This window comes from Lutjanus erythropterus, chromosome 9, assembly GCF_056507025.1.
Source record: "Lutjanus erythropterus isolate fLutEry1 chromosome 9, fLutEry1.hap2, whole genome shotgun sequence".
Taxonomy (NCBI): Eukaryota; Metazoa; Chordata; class Actinopteri; order Lutjaniformes; family Lutjanidae; genus Lutjanus; species Lutjanus erythropterus.
The window spans coordinates 30,460,672-30,481,218 of record NC_139325.1 but is presented as its reverse complement, the minus strand read 5'-3'; the positions used below and the strand labels follow the sequence as shown (position 1 = coordinate 30,481,218).

General features: G+C 38.5%; 1 protein-coding gene across 1 annotated transcript in view; it reads left to right on the top strand.

Annotated features, from left to right (window-relative positions):
• grik3 (glutamate ionotropic receptor kainate type subunit 3) overlaps positions 1-20,547 on the top strand; it is a 134,119-nt gene that overhangs the window by 106,137 nt on the left and 7,435 nt on the right. Inside the window, exons 11-12 of the mRNA XM_084727077.1 lie at positions 5,428-5,651; positions 12,464-12,582. Of these exons, the coding sequence (XP_084583203.1) occupies positions 5,428-5,651; positions 12,464-12,582 (343 nt within the window). The remainder of the gene's footprint in view (positions 1-5,427; positions 5,652-12,463; positions 12,583-20,547) is intronic.

Below are 20,547 nucleotides of genomic sequence, written 5' to 3'. Positions count from 1 at the left end.
AAGCTTCTGAATGAGAAACTGCCATGTTGCTAAGTGTAACGATTTGACATTGTGGAACACGCAGCCCTTTATTTTCCTCTGTGTAGTCACAAAGCTCACTGCAGTGCCAAAGGGCATTGTTTGGAAGGTGCTAAATGATGCAACAGGCCTTGTTAAACTTGATTTAGTCACAATAGATGATCACTTTAATCACGCTGTGATGCAAATGTTAATAGCGTGCTTAGCACATCATTTGTTTCTGTCATGGCAATTAATACTTAATCGACAGATTGGAATGTTGTAGCCAGCCCACATCCTTCTGGTCTACATCGATAGATCCTGAAGTCGACAACATTTAGATATGAATGAAATGCTGCTGTAGGGGAGGCTGGGGGGCACTGTAACAGGGGACAATTGTAAAACACAGACTTCCTCCAATCTTGAAGAAGTGACAAGACTAATTTTCTCTCTGACTGTGGAAAAGGAGCAGGATCAGTTCACCTGTGCAGAAGTTTTCAAAAAAAAAAAAAAAAAAAAAAAAAAATTTCTTCTGCTGTCTAAAATTTCCGTGAATGCAAAGTTAAACTTGCATCAAATTCCTTTGGTCAAATTTGAACTATAGGTTATGGTTCAAAATGTATATGAACAAACTATACTAATAAAGGTGTTGTTTGCATGTAAATTCTGTCATGGCAGAAAGATCAGGGGCTGTTGTAACCCTGATTACAGTTCCCAGTTGGTACAATGTAAGCACCTTGTTTATTTCTGTTGACAAACTTTTCTTTTAGAAAATGAACATATTTCACTAAATTCAAATGTAAAGTTACTTTAACACAATTAAAATACCAAAATACCACTATAATTATCCAGTCTTCTGTAAAAATAGAAATGTACTTTTGCTTTGAATGCATACAATCCCTGACATCTATAGGAATTTGAATGTTATTAGATACTACAGCAGTAATGTGATTACTTTGAGGGGTGCTTTTATTCCTGATGCAGGGTTTTTCAGTGTTACATTTGGCTCCAACCATTGTTACAACTGCCCCCATCAAAGAGGCAAGTGTGACACTCTGACCTCTTGCATTACATTTAATATTAAAGTCTTGTGCTTGTTAGTGAAAATACATCAATTCTATCAACAATTAGTGCTTATATGTATGTTTTTTTATATTCAAATGTGACTAGTGTATTTCAAGTAGTATGCGAGTTAAGTGATGGAAAGTTACAGTTGCCCCCAGTCTCCCCTACTTCATTTGTATCCAGGTAAAACACACATTTTTTTTGTTTGTTTTTTGCTCATTTAAGGATTTATTTTTATTTATTTATTTGTAAATGAGGGAAGCACATGTCTGCAGTTGGATGGACAAGTCTGATTTTGATTTTTATCTATGACAACAGGTTGACCTGGTGGTGAGAGCGGCTGACCCAGAGCTGTGAGGGCAAAAGTTCAACTGCCTCAACAGCAAACATGTCTGTCTCGCCTGCCAAAACCCCCTTGAGTAAATCACAGTTCCAGGCCACCATGCTTTGAACATACTTATACTTATTCAAAACAACTATTTCTAAATTACATTGCATATGCTTCATCATTAGCCCTTTGTATGTTTTGATATGAGACCGCATAATAAGAGAGGTTTCAGGCATATCTATAGTGTTGTGCACAGAAGTGTCACACTGTGCATTCATTCCTCGCTGTGGGTTTCATGAATGCATGAACAAACGGCCAATCAGACATTTTTATATTCCCTCAGCATCCCTGCAGCAAAAAAATGCTGCCTGTTATCTGTGGTAACCATTGCAAAGTTCAGCAAAGTTTGTTTCTGCTATTGTAACACAAAAAACAAAAGGAGCAACACAACAGCAGTATTTGTAAGAGCTACAAACCACTTATATCAGCATAGATATAATGCATATACATACTGCATGGCATAGTGTGCAAAATGTTTGTTGAGGGATCAAAGGCCTTGGTTGTAAGCGGTTTTTAATTAATGTGTTTTGGAGCTGAAGCAAATGCACTAATGTGCTGTCTTCAAGGGATAATTTGGGTTATTTGAAGTGGGGTTGTGTGAGGTACTTCTAGAGAGTGTATTAGCTATAGTAGATGCTGGTCACTATGCCCCCACTTTGGAGAAGCAGAGAGGGGCACCAAAACGGATGCTTAACAATGTACTGCTGTGGCCAGGGTCAGCAACAAAAGTTATTTAAAAAGTACTTATTAAAGAAGGCCCACCCAAAAAAGCAATATCAGTTCAAGTGTGCCCTATATTAAGAATATTCTGACCACCTTGCTTTGGCATCAGACATGAAACTGCCTAATATAGGCCAGATATCGCTCTTTCCAAACCAACCAGACTCCTTTAACAAAATCAGTAATTTTACCTTGCAGAACACAGGAGTTGCTGCTCTACTGCTGCCTCGTTCTGTTAGTTTGTTTGTGTTATTGTGTGACTTTAGTGAGTCCAAACTATCCCTGTAAAACGCCAAAGTCACACAATAACACCAACGAACTAACAGATCGAGGCAGCGGTAGACCAGCATACTCCTGTGTTCTGCAAGGTAAAAATGTAGATATAAACCATGGGGTTTGGTTGGTTTCAAGAGAGTGATATTTTATTTATATAATAACGATTTCCCATTTGAACAGGTTGTCTGACAGCCAAGTAAAGCAGTGAAAACATTGTAAATCTAGTGTGAACTGATATTAATCTTTTTAGGTGGACCTTTTTTGAAGTGGCTAATATACCTTTTGTTTCTGACCCTGTCCTCAGCAGTACATAACTCAGCTTCTGTGCATCTACATACTCATACAACCCTACATCCAAAATATCCATTTAATTATTTAACCAAAACTAGGAAAAAGACACAGCTGACTGTTAAAAGAAAAATGTCCAGCAATTGATTGGGAATGCATGAATCATGTAGGTTGTAACTTCCTCCAGGCTGTCGTCAGGTGAGGAGGTCCAGAGGGACAACACCACTAAACCCACCATCTGCAAACCCAGATAACACTGAGCCATGTGGCACACAGCGGGGCACTATCAGGTTATCTTGCTTGCGCCCAGTTTGTGTGCCTAAGCAGTGAGCAGAACAAGGACATGCGGCATGTATATTAGCCCACCGTAGGGATGTCTGGAATCGCACGCTGGTTGATCTTCCGGCTGAGTGGCAGGTTGGTTCAAAGCTGCGGTTGGCAGCAGAGAACAGAGGGACCGGTATGTGATGTACAAATTTGAATAGTTTAAGAGAGACAGCAGACGCGCTGCAGGATGCGCTGGTTTTTCCATCTTTCCATCTCTTCAGAGGCCACCGTGTATTTAGCCACCATGGTGCTGACCGCAGGAGTACGTAATCCACAGTGCCACACTCAAAGTGCAAATGTTTTCTCTCTGACCTTTGTTTGCTGCCATGTGGTTGTTATCACATGAAACTGAGCTGTCCAAGCCACAGGGGACGTTAAAATCATGTTAAGAATAGCCTTAGGGTCTAGAAACAAAGTATTTATTGCAAAAAAACAAAACAAAATGAATGCATTAAGGTGTTAGAAAACAAAATAAGGACAGGGCAGAACATGTCTGCATCATTCACCTGAATTTCTTTTGATCTAATTAATTTTGTGTATTTCTGGAACCAGCAGATTCAATTACTGTTGGGTGAGGTCGAATGGCTTTGGATAAAGTTCCAAAGCAAACCTGAGATCTCATTTTACTCTGTGAAAATGCTGTAACGGTGAATTGTTGTATGAACAAGTCCCGTTCCCCATCTCGCTGCTCGGTGTGTAGGAAGAGAAGAAAGCCTCCCTTTGTGAGTTGTGTCGTTTCTTGGAGGAAAGAGGTATCCGAGCGTGAACCAAGCAGCTGGTTTCATTAACCTCCTGTCCAGCCATGGTGCAGGGGAGTTGTGGGGGCCGCCAATATAAATGGTAACCTTCTGAGTATGCAGTCATATGCATATAATAGGTGGCTGCAACTTATCTGTCACGCTCAGCCGTGTCCATTGCATAAAGCTATTTGGTGTCATATGTCATATAGTTTCATTCTAGACACTAGATAATGGCTGTATAGATGGAGCTGCATCTGATTCATGAGAGCAATGTCTCGACTGTTTCCAAAAGGCATCATCGAACAGACAGAAACATATTTCACATTTGTTTTATTTAATTCACATGCACATCAATTTTTACAGCCATATATTGTTGTGTCTCCAAACTCTGAATAAAAAACAAATGCTATATAGCTCTGCTGTAACCTCCTAATACATAATTCACAGTACCAATGATTTAATATGACTCAGAGTCTACAGTCAGACTATAGGCATGGCTGTGTTTTGAGCTAAATACATGCATCAGCATGCTAACATACTCAAAATGAGAAGGCTGATGCTGATGTTTACCATCTTCACCATCTTATTTTGGATGTTAGGATGTTAACATAATTTTATACTACTCTTTATTATTATTTTGCAAGTATTTGGTCATAAAACAAAGTATTTGATCAATTAAAATTTTATCTGATGATGACACTAGATGAAAAACTTAAAAAAACCTTTTTTGGCATTTCTTTGCCTTTATTAGAAGAAGCAGACAGGAAATCGGGGAGAGGGGGTATGACATGTAACCAAGGTCAGTGACTGGAACTGAACCAGCGACGTTGGGAAAACCATGCAGCCATCTGGCATGTGAGCAAATCACTCAGCTCCCAAGGTGCTCAATTAACCAAAAAGTAAAAGGAGAAATATATATTTACTTTACTAAATCATAAAATGACCATGATATGTTATCAGAGATGAAGCAAACATACAGATTGAAATAACAGTGCTACAGACACCATGTTCTCTGTTGAAATATCCACTCTGTGCAACGTCCACCACACTGACCAATTCACATTTATTCACTTCAAATGGAGTTAAAATTAAGACTGAATTATGTTAAATGTTCACCAAATGAGTTACCGTTAATGAGTTGTAAGAAATCCTTAATAATCGTTTAGAAGAAGATGTTAGCAGTTAATTGACCAATGTGCTAATGAGTCCACAAGGTGGTTTATAATTTGCAAACGCTAAATGGACTGCACACGTGCACAAAAGCCGATCAACTTACAAAGTCAGACTTGTCGTTTGCCATACTTGTCATTTTTAAAGAATAATGTTGCACTTGTCTTTAATTCTTGTAGCTTTAGTGTCCCTGACAACCTGCCTTAGTGCCGAGTCAAATATTTCGAATTTCAACTGCAGTATTTTAAAGACTTGACCAATAGTTGTTGTGACATTTTACTCAAAGTCAACCTCAACATGGTGGAACTGGAGGGAAAAATCTGGGTCACCAAAGTCATTAGGATCCATCTTCTGGGCACTGGTGCATCCAAAGGTTGCTGGGATATTTCTTTTTGGACTAAAAGTGGTCCAACCAGTAAAGTAAAGTAATTCTCCATTTGTGTTTTTCCGTCACAGAGGGCAGACTTGGCGGTGGCTCCTCTCACCATCACCTACATGCGTGAAAAGGTCATCGACTTCTCCAAGCCCTTCATGAGCATGGGCATCAGCATCCTGTACCGCAAACCCAACGCCACCAACAACGGCTTCTTCTCTTTCCTCAACCCCATGACTCCTGACATCTGGGTCTACATCCTGTTGGCCTACCTGGGCGTTAGCTGTGTCCTCTTTGTCATTGCCAGGTGAGTCCAGACAAGTTGCATTCTGTCTGTCCCACCAGTCCTTCATACATTTTCCATGAGGTCCTTCAACAGACATAGTAATTTACTGTGTTATCATTGTAGACTGAGTACACCAGCCTGCTTCTTGTACTGTGTTTGCTGCTGGGTAGTGATCAAGGCAGTTATGTCTGCATGGGCTCTCTACAGCCCAGCAGTGGGAGGAGGAATAGAAAGAAGGCCCTCAGTTGAGTTGCAAAGTCCCATTCAGGGTGCAATTTCTTGTTTCCTGCGTGATGTCTTTAGAATTACCGATGCAGCTTCAAACCACGTACCTTAAAAAGGTCGTTTAAAAAGAAAAAATGATAACCTTTCTAATTATCATGTTTAGTGGTGCAAAGAGACGAAAAATATACACACCTGATGTGATGCTATTTATAGTTGATCATCAGCGTTTAGAAAATTAAATTGCTGGCAGTAATAAGTCATAAAATTATCATGGATGGAGATTATCTGTTTGATTGGCTGAAAAGTGTCTCACTTGTGAATTTTTTTCTGGTCGTGAATGTGATGAATATCCTGTTAGCGGCATTGTCGGTGTTTCCTGCTGCTTCTCATGCAAAGTGGTGCTTGAGGAAGTTCTAGAAAAACGAGCTTTGAGAGGAGTTCTGGGGCTCGAGAGCAAACAGCTGCACTCCTCTATCCTCATTCGTTGTTGTGGGACCAAATAAAATTCTGGAGTGGCTTCGCATCGAGTACAAAATCATCTTAAATTGTTGCATCAGTTTTTTGGAGGCCGGCCTAGATAGCTGGGGAAAAAAAAAAGCTGCATCTCTAAAAGTGCATCATGTGAGCATAAAACAGACAGCGGTGAACAATAAGAGCGCTACTTCAGCAGAAGTAGGTAATTTTAAACGCTGGACAGAGGTGTCAAGGCATTACCAACAATATTAGGCTGAAAACACTTTGGCTTTCAAAAGCTCTGCTGCACTATTATAATTATGTTGCAAGGTACCTCATATTTATTTATCCAAAGGCACATTTTAGTCTATAGCTGAAGATAATGACATGTAAGCACACTGCAGTACTTATTTGCCCAAAAACAAAAGCTGCTCTTTATTTTAATATACAGTATCAGTCTGCACCTTAAAACTAAGGTTGATTTAAGAGAATGTTAGGAGAGGATAAAGTTGCCTTTTTCATTCAATCCATACCTCAAAACCTGGAGAAATACATCTGAAAAAATATAAAGCTGCTGAGTACAGATTACTGTTGATTTGGATAAGAATTTATGCTCCACTAAGTGTGTAATGATGGATGTTTATTCATGTGTATACGATCATCTCACAGAGAACCACAGGGACAAGTTTCACTTTTCATGCAGCTCAGTCTATCCAAGACTGCAATAAGTTTCTATATTCTCAATGCAGTTTGCAGACTGGAATGAGTTTTACCAACTTTTTCAAAGAAATAACAAAGATATTCACAGTGTTTGACTATAATAATGTGAGGCAACTTAAAAGCAGTTATTACTTGTATTTAATTGCTGGAGAAAATAAAACTACAATAAAGTGGAAGAGCAAAAAGGCAAATGTGGGTTAAAAGCAGTGGTGGACAAAGTATTCAACCCCAGTACTTGAGTCAAAGTATAGATTCTCCTGGTCAAATATTACTCAACTACAAGTGAAAGTTGCTCAGTCAAAATTTCATTTAAGTTAAAGTACTAAGTACTTGCTTTTAAAAATACTTACATATTCAAAAGTACAAATTACAAAGTACATTTTCTAATATCAATACATTGCTGTATTGTTTTCACAGCGCATTTAAAGAACGTTGTAACTCTCCAGAACCAACTAATGAATAAACTGACTTGCTTGTAAAACCACTATGCTACACAAAGCGTATAGAAATACCTATAAAAACTTCAGCACAGAAGTACAATCAAAAAAAAAAAAAAAGGACAGCTACTGACTACTGCTTATACTTTCTGATGTAGCCGTATTAACATCACCACATAAAATTAGATTGAAGCCAACTGTAAGGAGTTCTCGAAGTCTGTTAAATAATTGAGATTTCTTTCTGGCTTCAGGGGCAGTATATATACATTAATTATGTGGTATTTTTCACCCCGGTAAAAACAATCCAACATTAAAAGCCTACCTGGAATAATGAATAATTATAATAACATCTTGAGATTTAATTTCGTCTTTCTCCTGCTGTCACCATTATCGTGTTTTGTTTGAATAAAAGAGGGAGAGCTTGCTGGCGCTTGTTAGAGAGCACGCCCAGATGATGTATTTCTACTTTTACATCAATCCCACTTGAGAGCGGGTACTGTGATTGGTTTTCTTCTGTGAGGAACACAGCGTGCGTTCAATTGCATTTTAGAAAAGAAAAAAAAAAAACAGCTAACGTCAAAGCTCTGTTTAGCCTAAAAATGATGAGTAACGATAACCTTCCTAGAAATGTAGTGGAGTCAAAAGCACAATATTTGTCTTTGAAATGTAGTGGAGTGAAAGTCAAAAGTTTTCAAAGAAGCAAATACTCAAGTAAAGTCAAGTAAAATGCACTTAAGTACAGTACTCCAGTACTTAAAGTGTTGCTCTTGGAACAGCCCCAACACATTAAATCGATTGTGGATCCAAAATATATTGCTACTATTTATATTTAGTTTTTGACAATATATTTTTTTCCTTATACATGCACATTTCCATATACATATACACAACAACAAAGCACACACTGAGGCACAGATAATCAAAAATCACAATAAACAAGTTCTCAGATTTAAAGCCATCTCATTGTAAAGATTAAGATTATTAAGAATATTATGAAGTAGTACTGATGATGATGAGATCATACATTTAACAAAAACCCTTGTTGAAAGAAAGGAGTTCCGGTAGATTCAACAGTAGAAAGAAAATAGTTCCTCCACGAAAGTGCTCTGTGGATTATCTTGAGGAATCAGGTCATGATTTCTGGAAAGAGCCATCTAGTTCCCTCATATTGAAGAGAGGACAGAAATCTCTACGGCCGATATTTCCAAAACTCTACATGTCACACCAGAACTATCGAGATGGAGAAATATGCATTTTTGAATTTGGTGTGAACTGTCTGATCTGATCTTACTAGCTTGCCATACAAAATGTAATCAGCTTTAACTACATAACTTATTCTCCTTAGCTATTCATACTGTAACAATCTTAGTCAAGTATTATATTGTGCACAAGCTTCAGCACATACTGTTTTTAGCTCTTCCATCCACTCATTCTGTTTGCAGTTCTCAGGTGGATTTGACAGTAATAAAGTGTATAACTCTGATATAGTATTCTTGCTTAAACTGTCCTTTGTAGTACAAGGAGACGTGATGCTGGATGATTTGTCTGAGTGGGAGAATATAAATAGAGAATAAAACTGGGCCTAAAATTGAATCTTGCAGCGCAGTACAATTAATGTCAGTTGTTGAGAATTTGTAATTGCCGACAGTGACCGCAGAGGTCCTTTCTAAAAGGTAAGAATGAAACCAGCTAAGTGCAGCGTTATCGATTGTTTTGAGACGTTTGATTAAAATGGCATGATCTACCAGCAGCAACAGAAGAATTAAAGTGGGGCTCTCTCCCCTATCAGCTGCTAAAAGTGGTCATTGGTTACCTGTAGGAGGGCCTTTTCTGTGCTGTGCAGAGCTCTAAAACCTGATTAAAATTTCTCAATGTGGTAATGACACATAAAAGGCAAAAGGTGGATTGAAACCACTTTTTCTAAAACTTTTGAAAAAAAACAGAAGTTTAAAAATTGGTCTAAAATTGTTAAGAACAGCAGAATCAAGGTTTGGTTTCTTTAAAAGACCACTGGTTCAACCACAGTCTGTTTAAAAGAGGATAGAAAAATGCCATTTGCTAAGAGGCTATTGATAATCGATAAAATACTGGATCCAAATGTGTCAGTACTGTATCCATGTTAATTTATTTGTAGCCCAATGTGTGACATGCGAGTGTCTTTGGGTAAACTTCTTAACATTACTTAACATAAACCATTAATGCAGAAAACCTTTATATGAAGGCATGAAAAATTACAGCTTTATTAGCACGTGAGAATAAATGGAAATGGCTCATAACTGGCGCTTCAACATTAGATGGTCGTGCTGCATCGTAGGGCTGAACAACACAATATTTTGCTTCGTGTCTGGATGCCAGTTGTTTCCAGATCGCCACCTCCGTGTGGGCTGTTCTCTTGGCCGACAGCTAATAGTATTGTTTAGCACACAGCAGATTTGTATAGGGTAGTTCAGGATACAATCTGAAGCATGCTTATGGCTCTGCTGCCAGCACAACCTTTTTAGAAATTAGCAGGGGAATTGAATCAGCACCGTTACATTGTCTACACTCGACATAGTGAAAAAAAAAAAAGACATTGCTCTTTTCTTCATTTGTGGCCTGTTAAAGTCCAGTTCATGTGGAGCCTGGATGGGCATAAAGCCTCTCCTGCTTTCCATGCCTCCTTGCTATCACATATTATTCGACCCCGGCTTTCAATTTAACATTAAAGTAAAACAAAATGAGACTGAAGCAATTAAATGAAATGGTAGCAGGGAGCAAAACATTTGTACAACAGCTGCCCAAGGCCTGTCTGATGTCTGCAAATGTTATGGGCACATGAGTCGCGAATATTAAGAGAAACACTTGGAGATGAATACATAAGTGAGTATATTTGACAGTAGTGGGGAAAAAGAACTTTGGCAAGCAAACATTAGGAAAAAACAGCTTCGTATTGTCCATCACTTCAGATGTCTGATTGCTTAAAGACTTGAATGATGGCTGGGAGAGACTCCATTACACTGTCGAGCTGTTTCATGATTAACTACCAGTCCTGTTCAGTGTCTGATTAAAAAAGACTGCTGACATATTAGGAAATATTTCTGCAGCATGTAATTAGATTGAAGTGTATCCATCTCTTGAACAATATAAATTTCAGTCAATTAAATCTTTATCAATTATTGTCACTATGGTCCTTCAGAGCTTGAGGATTCACCATTGTGGTTTCAATTGTTGTGGACCATTTTAGTCAGTTATCTGGTTTTTGAAGAAAAATCTGCTTTTTTGCCATTAGAACTTTCTACTATATCTCTTCAAAGTTAACAGATATGCCACATTTCGGGGAGATACTATCTGGAGTCTTACGGATCCAATTCTACTCGGCAGAACACAGAGAATAAAGAGAAGGGAAAAGATTTTTCACATTATATAAATACATTTTAAAAGTGGAAAGTTGTGACATTTAGCATGTTTTATCCCAACATCTGCCGCTGAAAATGACTTGCGAAATGCAGGTGTGCAGCACTTTCAGCAGGTGTCACGGTAAATGGCACAGATACGGGGGGACGCATTGGTTTATGGTTTCATGTGACTTTAAGAGGGGTCTTCACGCCTCACGTTCTCAAACATGACATTTTATAGAAACCTTCTGAAGAATTATATTTTTGTGCCTTGTCGGTCACCTTTAAGTACAAAGCGCATAAATAGTTGAGAGGATATCTGAAGGTAAGGCTAAACCAGGAGCAGCTGACTTTAAAATGTTTTGACAACATTTGATAATAGATAGAACTTTTAAGACCAATGAAACTACAGCACATAAACAACTCGAAATTTATGGTTGGGTGTTCACGTTGTTCTTGGTGCTATATGTTATGACCGCAGACAAAGTCACATTATTAAATCTGCACTAGTCAGTGTTTTTATGTGAGGAATGGATCGAAGGACCATGTTTAATTTGAAAGCTGTCCCTCATGGTGATGAACCCACACTTCTCCTCAGTTTTACAGAGCTTTTTAAAGTCTTTCAGCTCATTGTTTTGCTTTTTATGGCCTGCACCCTAAAGGTTTTTCTTCACTCTCGCTACTCTCATCAACCTTGTTTTCAGCAGCAGGCAGTTGTTGTTTTTTGTTCAGTGAAAAAAAGCCCTGATAAATTGACTGTACACTACCTGCTCAGCACCAAACGGCGGCAAAACAAAGTTAACAACTAACTGGTAAACATAGTGGAGCCTGTAGCCACCAAATGATACTTACCTTACAGGAGTAGGTGAAGACTATTTGCTGGAAATAAATAGGCAACTGTGTGTGAATATGTTCACCACAATAACCACAATAACCAACTATTTTGATAATCAATTAATCAGTTTGAGTAAGTTTTTAGAAAATTATGTGATTTCAGCATCTTAAAGGTCTGAGTATGTCATTTTTAGGTTTGAGAAACTGCCATTTTTCAGCATTTTCTTACATTTTATAGATGAAACCACTATTTGATTCATCAAATGGGCCTGCAGTGTTCTTTTATGGGTCTTTAAAGTGGAAACTCTGACTCAGCCATGAGCTACTGAATGATATAAAAACCTTGAAATACAAAATAACTGCCCCACCCTTTAAAGCTGGGGTTGGCAGTTTAGTCGGCATTTTTGGCATCATTGGGCAAAGGTTCCACAATAACCTTGTGATGGTCTCAGATTCCCAAAACATCAGTATTTGAAGACCTAGAAATGAGACTTGACAATCAACTGTCTTCTTCCAGAATCACTTACTGCACCTTTAACTACTGCTTTGTAGAGCTGTTGCTGTAGTGCAGTCATCGATAGTGTTGTTACTGCAAACCAAAGGTGGAACTCTAAAATAGCTGAATCGCTCAGAATAGCTCTCAAGCTAGAATGATTCAGTTTGTGAGATTCTTCTCGAGGAAGGAATGGTGTTTGAGAAGGGAAAGTAGGATATCATTTCTGCATTTTCTCAGATCTCATAGCCGATAAAGATTTGAAACCAGCGTTGCAACTTCCTGTCTCATTCCCAGGTTCAGCCCATATGAGTGGTATGACGCCCATCCCTGTAACCCCGGATCTGATGTGGTGGAGAACAACTTCACCCTCCTCAACAGCTTCTGGTTTGGAGTCGGCTCTTTAATGCAACAAGGTATGGCGGCGCTCACATCCTCTTCCCTGTCAGAAACAATACTATCACACCAGCCCTCTTTTCCTGTGCACTGCTAGCTCCCACGTTCTGCCTCTTTAACTGACAAGCTCCATGATTTCCATTCCGTGACTGTTTCATAAGACATTTACCTGTCAAGAACAACTGCAGAGCTCAGTCTTACATGACAAAGGAAGGCTGTTGTCACCTACCTGCTGTTTTAAAAAGGGAAGAGTAGGTGCCAGGCACTTGTCAGGGATTGTCAGCTGAGGATGGAAAACATTGCTGCATTTATTTCCCCATAACGCAGTCGCTGGCCCTGGTGAAGAGCTTTCTGTGTGTAAGGACGAAAAGGGTAAGTTGAGGAACATGTCTGACAAATACCAGCTGTCAGCCATGCTAGAACTGGCTGGTGTGATGTTTTCAGCGCTGTACGACTTGCACTCAGAGTGACCTGCTATAGAGAATCCATATGTTTCACTTCTAACCGTCCAACAAGTAGCCTGCCAATTAAAGGACCGATGTATAATATGCCAAAATTCAAAAGCATGTTCTCATTAATGTATAATCACCTGAAAATAAGAGTTGTTGAGTTTTTAGAATTAGAATATCTAGAGGTCCTCCTCCACAGAGTGTGCCATGTCGCACCATCATTTCTATAGTAGGTCAGAGCAGACAAACCAAACACCGGCTGTAAAAATGTCGCTTCATGCTTTTCATGTTTCATGGCCAGCGTAGGTACTCGCACTGGCTTGGAAGCAGGTGTGGAGAAAAAAATTGATTCTCTTGACTATCGTGGCAGTAAATGTTCAGTACAGGTTACAGTCTTTCAGTTAATAAACACTGCAGTTTTTCCAAGACCAAGAAAAGTTTCGTCTCTTGTTTGCCAACTGCTGAAAAAGTGAAGGGGTTTAGCCCTGAAGTAAGCTGAGCAGTTAGCTCTGGTGAGATCACATCCCTTTCAGAAGCTTCAAAATCCAGCCATGAGCTGCAGCGTCTTTTTGGAGATGTGGCAAAATATCCATGATGATACATCCAATACCGAATGTCTTCTGTGGATATTTATACATTTTTCCATCTTGAAATTTGTTGCTGTTAGCCTATTGTAACCCTTCCCGCTGGCAATGCCATAATGCCTGTGCTTTAATCTCTTGACCAATCAGAGGCTGTATTCCTGACTTGTAGTATGTGGCAGCACTGATATCATGATTTTTTTTTTTTAATACAGAATTCAGGAATCTTACGAACGATTCAGGAACGATTCCTGAATAACTATCACTTCATACGTTAGCTCGATGCTAAGACATAATAGGAATTACCATTAATGTGCTAACAGAAATTAGCATTGCAATAAAATCCTCAAAACGATCTACATGCCTAAGCGAAAATTATGTGTATGCTTATAATCTCAGACATATATTTGCTATGATTAGTAGAATTTTTGTTGACTTCACATTGCTAACTCAGTCTGCAGCTTCAACACTCCACAAACTACTAACTAACAACCTCGAAGGGTCAAAAATCACACTCAAGGTATTTTATTTTATTTACTACTTTTATATGCAGTGTAGCAATGATGCTGCTAGGATGAAACTATGAAAGACATATAAATGTCAAGTATGACTCATGATATGCAGTTTCTAGAAGTGTATGATTCAGCTTTATTCCATGGACTTTTGAATCAGAACTGCATGCAAGTATTGTGACAGTATTGAATTAGAGGAGTATATCATCGCAGACCTAGATGCAAGGGAAGGGTGATGTGAGGGTGTTATCCAGTTGATTGCAATCTGTAATCTCACTGCTAGATGCCACTAAATCCCACACACTGGTCCTTTAAATGTCACTGCGATCTTGTTTGATGCTAAAGTATAATTTTGAAACCAGTCAGAACAAAAGAAGCACTATCTTCTTTCAGCACAAGAACCCAACATGTATTATAACCTCCCACTGTAGATTTAATTCTGCCTTTTGACTGAAAAACCAAAGGGATACAAATCAGTTCTGACTTGCTAGGTGTCCCTTAAAGGGATAGGTAAGCAAATGAAGGCCCAGAAATAACATAATGAAGTCAACTGTGGAGGAAAAAGACCCAAGTAATAAAATGTTTAACCTCAATGTAACAAGACAAATCAAGGAGGCTTAGTGAGACTCGGCAGTGGATCTTTGCCCGTAAGGATAGCAAACACATTCAGCAATTCATTAAGCACAGAAGCTCGGCAGCACTCTTGTGAAACTGCATAGCAGCTCTGCCAATTTGCCGGTGCAGGCGGAGGGTTACGAGTGTAGCACCAGCGTGCCGGGAGGGAAACGAGAGAGAGAATGAAAACAAAATGAGCTAGTTAGTTGCCTATATTATTAAACTAAACAGGGGAGAATTCCTTATTATAATTCGCACTGTGGCTCACAGTGTCTGTCAATGCCTGAGCTCCAGAGTTGCTCACATTTACAGTAGTTAACTGAAACTGCTGCTACTAATTACTTTTTATTCTTAGTTATCTGAAGATTTTTCACATCAGGATACAGCAGTAAATATGATGGTCATTTGGTGTATAACAGGTTTATCTATATTATATATATGCACAGTTCTTTACACTCTTAGAAATAAAGGTTCCAAAAGAGGTTCTACTCAGGACAATTTGTTTCTGAAGAACCATTTTTTGAAGACAGGGTTTGTCTGGTGGTGCTTTGTAAGACTAGGGGTTCCATGAAGAACCTTCATCCGAAGTTTTTCAAGGATTGTTGAAATCATAAGTTTTTTAAGATGGTAACTGTAACAGATTGTTACCACAATATACAATCTATGGGGTTCAATGATTTGCTGCCTGATCTATAGAATACAATATGGTTCTTCATAGAACCCTACAAAGACAAGAGTGTTAGAGGTGAAACACTTCTCCTCTTCTTTTTAGATTCCTCTGGATGGGCTCTACATGAAACCCCTTGAATATAAAAGGGTTCATGGTAGAACGTGGTGTGGGTTCAACAAGAAACCCTTCAAATATAAGGAGTTTCTCTGTAAAACACCCTGGCTGGGTTCTACATGACACCCTTGGAATACAAAAGTGTTCTCAGGAGGACGCTCTGGGTGTGTTCTAGATGAAATCCTCTGTATATATAGAGGGATTCTCAATGGAACTGCCTGGGTGGATTGTAGACGAAACCCTTGGAATATAAAGGGGTTCTCACAGAACACCCTGGCTGGGTTCTAGATGAAACCCCTGGAATATAAAAGGGTTCTCGGCTGAAAACCCGGCGTTAGCGCCCTTAGAAGGTAGTAAGGGTTTGATGGTTAGATGGTTCTAGAACCCTATGTAAAGGGTCTACTAGGAACCAAAGATAGTTCTCCTATGGGGACAAGCAAAAGAACCCTGTGTGGTTCTAGTTGGCACTTTTCTTTCTATGAGTGTATGTTGCATGTTTCTGCATGATTTTTCAATTGACTATTGTCCAAAATATCTCGGCAATGATCTTGAACATATAAACTGTCAGAGTGTAAAATTGACGCAGACTGTTTCTGTCTTTCCATGACACCCATTCGTGCTACAGTACCTCCTAACACATGCTGCACGGTGGTATCTGCAGCGAGGTATAGTCTGTCTGTGTCACATAAACAGACATCCCCCTGCTTGTCTGCCAAACACAGTGACAGCAGCTGAGACGGAAGCCATTTCCTTGACATGTTTAAAATGCAAATGGACGTGTTTGAGGAGATCCAAAAAAAAAAAAAAAAAAAAAAAATTACCAGCTTGTCTGTGGGAGGGAGGTGTCATAGACAACACAAAGAACACAAAATGTGAGGAGGTGCAAAAGCAAACACTTTGTGTACTTCAAAAGCGTTCCTGGGGGTCTCAGTAGGCTTTTGCTCACAACAAACATATGTCTGATCATTTTTCCGTAAATTGGTTTCCCCACATAAAATAATTTTGGGAAGTATGTTTGATTTGTGAGCTGACTTATTCCCAATACTCTCATTCTCACTGACGTTTATCTAAAAATATATTTAGATTTTGAATACCACCAAGAAGCCTAAGTTATTGCATCCTTTATTTTGTACTTTATGCAAAAACTAATCTGTGGTGGCGTTTTGTCTGCATTGTGACTATGCCCCTTCTTGAAATTCAGATCAAGATTTACTTGCAATGGAATAAACATTTCCAATCACAAGTATCATTATTTAAACGCAATTAACTACCAGTAAAGCCTCAAGCTCTGAAAAGGAGTTCTCGTGCGATGACTCCACAGAGAGAATGCTAAGTGCAGGTAATGATTCCCATGGGAAAACCTAGTTCTCTCATGTTAAGGTGAGGCATTGCTAGTGGGAAGAAACACTCCAGAATACCGTGGCATCGTGTTTAGCACGATGCACTACTGAGTCCACAGAGAACAGCTTTTTTTCCCCCCAGACTGACATTTCAAAAAGCATCATTAGATACAAAACATTCTGTTCATTTATTCAAAGGAGAATAGCACTGTCAGAGTGACTCCTCTGTGATCTCCTCTTAAGAAATGTGTGGAGCAGTGGCTATAGACATACTGTATCTATAATACATTCACTCCCCTATTTATTCAGATGTCTCAAGAATGAGCTCACACACAAGAAATGAATGGACTACTGGAATTATTTCATCCTCAGTCAACATTAAGTCTAAAAACACTCGCAGTTTCCCTGAGTGCTGGTTAACTACGAATATTTATGCATGACAGAGAAACTGTTGAAACATACAGTAGAATGGAAATGGAGAGCCTCAAAAACTCCATGTTCATTTTGATATATAAATCATGAGACTGGATGATAAAACAAATCTAAGAAGGGAGTTAAAAATGCAGCAGTGCAGACCTCAACTGAAAGAATCTTCAAATTTCAAAATTCAAGTCTACTTTTTGACATATTAACAAATAAGTTCCATAAGTTCCACAGAGCTTAAGTTAAATAGTTGTAGCTTAAGTTTAAGCTACTCTGAGTGAAGATTGTCACTTTCGAACCATTTCCTGAGAATTTATAAAGTCATAAATTATGGCAAACCTATGTCACCAATATGTGCCATTGTGGTACCATCTGTAAGTAAAATGTTTTCTCATGATATAAGAGCAATTTCTATACAACGTTGCATTTCCTTTGGTGAACAAACAACCTCAGGTGAGGTTTTGCACTACAGCGTCTACAGGTGAGAGCTAAGAGTTAGCGTGCCTCACATTTCAAATATTTTTGTCAAGTAAATATAATGCTGTAAACTACATAACTCCCTTAAAACAAAATAGCTTGGCAGTTCAGGAAATATGTCTATTCACTTTCTATCTAGACAGATGAAAAGAGTATGGTGCTGGATTAGGAGCCTATATGGAGTCCTATGTTCCTAGGGTCCTAGGTCCTACGTTCCTATGTTCCCTGGGTCCAGTGTTCAGTGTCCCACGTCTCTGTGGTCCTATGTTTCTAAGGTCTTCAGTTTCTATGGTCTTAAGTTCCCAGTGGCCTATGTTCCTAGGGTCTTAAGTTCCCTAAGAGTTCCCTTCTAAGTTCCCTTCTAAGAGTCCTCACTTCCCAGAGTCCTAAGTTCCCATGCTCCATGGGTCATGATTCTAGGGTTCTACGTTCCCAAGGTCCTATGTCCCCATGTTCTATGTTCCCATGGTCCAATGTTTTTAGGGTCCTAAATTCCTATAATCCCAGTGTCCTAAATTGCTAAGGTCCTATATTCCCAGGGTCCTAATTTCCTAAATTCCTTAGTTACTAAGATCCTGTGTTCCCAGCGACCTATGTTTCTATAGGATCCTAATTTCCTAAGGTCCTATGTCCCCATGTTTCCAGGTCCCTATATTCTGTGCTAACCCATCATGTGCTATCTGGGGAATATAGAACCCTAGAAACATAGGAGGTTGTATCATGTTCCCATTATGTGCCATAAGTTTCCTTGGGAAACCTAGGACCCAAGGAACATAAGAATGGCGTCACTGTAGCCAGACGATAAGCCTGTAGCGTGAAGACTGAAAGCATCTGCCTCTCTCTCTCTCTATGAGACTGTGACATATTACTGTTTACTCATTTAAAGCTCTTTCCACACAGTCTTTTGTTCATCCAACAATTTATTTTCCTCAGGGACTTTGTAAAACACTCTAAATTCTAATAAAGGGGCATAATAAAGCATTATTTTTTATAACAACTAAATTCCTAAACCTGGCCACAAAATAAAAAATGTATGTTTTGCGACATCATAAATCCCACAATGATATTTGCACTTCAGTGTTTGTAATAGTATATGTATTCATAGGCTGCTATTTACAGCATCCATGTGAATAAGCAGTGCGAGCAGTGAGTGAGATAGATGTGATGTTTTGGTTCCTGAAATAGTATCAGTGTCGTCCTCCCTGAAAGAACATTTATATTTCCTTGGTTTACAAGATATGAGTCCTTCCTCAAGGAAATGTATGGCATATTGACACCATTTTATTTCCCTGGCACCATATGACTGATCTGCTTTTTGTATTTATTAGAGTGTTCTGATGCAGCGCCATATACTGTTCCCTGCTGACAACAGCACTTTATAGCGTGGAATTCAATTGAGTTACCCGTTGCTTCACTTCATTTTTAGTGCAACCACAGAATGCATCTGGATCTTCCCTCTCTGAAGTCATACTGAATTAAAGGATGCCACTGTCTTCCCTTGTTTGTAACCATGTAGAGTCTTTGTCAAACCACAAAGGACAAATCCAATCAAATTTGGTAGACGAGGTTAAAGAGCTGACCACTCTGCCCCCCTTCTGTGGGCTTGTTACTCTTTAGAATTGCCCTCATAAATCTTCTCAGTAAAGTAACAGAGTGCACAAAGCACAAGGGTATTTTAAAGGTTGTCAGAGATGAGATATAAAGTAACTTTAACACCAGTCAGTGAGCCATTGTAAACATAGTATTACTCAGCAGAGGACCACTCAAAGTCAAGGCTGATGCAGAGGTGTACTGTCAGTCTGGCTGGGTACTATATCTTGATTTTCCTCTTTCTATTTTATATACAGACAGTGACAATTTGCAAAATACATTAGTGTCTACATCCAGTATTTGATAGTAGGAACGTGGCAGGAAACTGTGTCAGTAACACTAATAGTGCATATAGTATAGTTAATTATCATCATAGTACTCGATCAAAAGAGCGATGTAATGTTTTGATTTTGCTCATTCATGTTTGATTTCATTTTCACAGTTCACATTGCATGCCAATCAGTTCACCAAAACTCATCTCAGGCAAAAGATTCAGTAATAGACTAGGATCAACTGCAAATACTATTAATCCTCACTAGATAAATCTAAATTGGTACCTTAATGCCGGCAGTGCTTTAGCAGTAGAAAGCTGTTATGTGTGATTACAGTGGTGAACAGTTGCCTAATTGCAGAGAATGAATCAGGTTCAGAGAGAGTTTGAATAGTAGAGGAAAGCTGTGCTCCATGTCACATTGTCAACGTACTGGAATTAAACTATACCAAAAAATACAAATAATGAAATTAGGTGTGGGTACACTTTTTAGATTTTCATTGAAAGCTTTTGATATGTATTATATTTTCAACTTAAATCTCAAAGCAACCATAAAATGAAAAAAAAAAAATCATCAATTACCAGTATGGCAGCTGATATAGTGTATTTTTTTAGACCTTTTCTGACTTTCTTAAACAAATAACAAATGAATAATACTTAATAATTTAGGATAATTTACCAACTATGGATATGGTGGCCGAAATACTGTATGTATATATATATATATATATATATATATATATATATATATATGTATTTATTTTATTTTTTTTTTTACAGTATTTTGTATTTTCTATGTGGATTGTGCAACAATATGACTATGCAAAGTCATATATTAAACATATAACTTTATTACAGAATATATTCATACTCTTTAGCATGTTGGGTAATTTAACATATACATGTCAACCAATTCTAGACATGAACACTGAGAAAATAAAGA